Raw genomic sequence first — 1176 nt, forward strand, 5'->3', positions numbered from 1 at the left:
TGTTTTTATCTACCCTTTGTCTTTAATGAAATGGACGTTTATACTTCGAAGAGATGCTTCTCCTACAGGGAAGGTCCCACGATCCTTCAGGCCCGTTACGTCACCAACAACGACCAGGCTCCAGCCGTGTTCTACCAGTGCAGTGACGTCAGAGTGGTGCCCCGCAGACCCCCACAAGCGGTGATCAAGCCGTGAGCTCGACTGGACAACTTGGAGTTGTCGAAGCGGCACGACGTTCGTCGTTTCTGTGTTCTGCAAAGTTTCCACTTTCAACCTGGTTCAAAGGCCTTGCAGCAAGTTGCCACATCCACCCTTACACATTTGTTAATGAATAATAAACTTCATTTTCCTCACTTACGGCTAACAGTGTTGATAGAGGCGTTAAACCAACAACATACCATTTTCAAACTAAGTGCAAAATATTATTCCAAGTTCACCAGTTTACAATTCCACACCCATTCCACAGCTACATAACCAGTTGTATTCCCACGCCCATTCCTACTCTTTCAAATAAGTTCCACTTTCACACCGAATACACAGAATATCGAATAAAAGGATGTTCTACTTCTACACTCTTTCCAGAGCTTGTTTTACAAGCCTTACTTCCACAGATTCCAAAACGTCACATCAATATCCACTCCCAGTTCCATTTCAAAGCGTTATAACAAGTTCTATTTCTACTGTCATGAAACGAAACAAGTTTTATTTTCATACCTATTTTAAGGTTTATTCCTCCCCTTCCTCACCCAGTATACGGAATGACAGGAAATTCCACTTAAACAACCATAATATCACAGCTTTATATTATAACAAGCTTCACTTCTCCACACAGTATAGAATTACACGACATTTCAATGTCACACTCTTACGTGCTTGAATAAGAGTTTTTCTCCTTACACTAGATCTGAAGGTATAACAATATCATCATTATAGTAGGCTGCAAGATTTATTGCCTTTAATAGGATTTTGTTGGGCTGTCGTTTGTTTGTGCCGTTTTGCTTCGAATCGAACACTACTGATGACGATGAAGGTGATGTGATAAGGATGTTCGGAGGAAAGGATCTTGGGGCTCTTATCATTAATGTTAAATAAAAGAAATTAAAAGTATTTAATAGTATTATTTGCAAGACTTGGTTTCGTCACTTGGCGGGTCTTGAGCGGGGGAGAAAAGGGTGG

General features: G+C 40.8%; 1 protein-coding gene across 1 annotated transcript in view; it reads left to right on the forward strand.

Annotated features, from left to right (window-relative positions):
* Positions 1-364, forward strand: part of LOC101858447 — a gene marked incomplete at its 5' end in the record, with an annotated part of 6055 nt that extends 5691 nt beyond the window's left edge. Inside the window, 1 exon segment of the mRNA XM_035972845.1 lies at positions 69-364. Coding sequence (XP_035828738.1) covers positions 69-195 — 127 coding nt within the window. The 3' untranslated portion in view covers positions 196-364.
* Positions 365-1176: the final 812 nt, after the last annotated feature.

This window comes from Aplysia californica, unplaced genomic scaffold (genome assembly GCF_000002075.1).
Source record: "Aplysia californica isolate F4 #8 unplaced genomic scaffold, AplCal3.0 scaffold00874, whole genome shotgun sequence".
NCBI classification, from domain to species: domain Eukaryota; kingdom Metazoa; phylum Mollusca; class Gastropoda; order Aplysiida; family Aplysiidae; genus Aplysia; species Aplysia californica.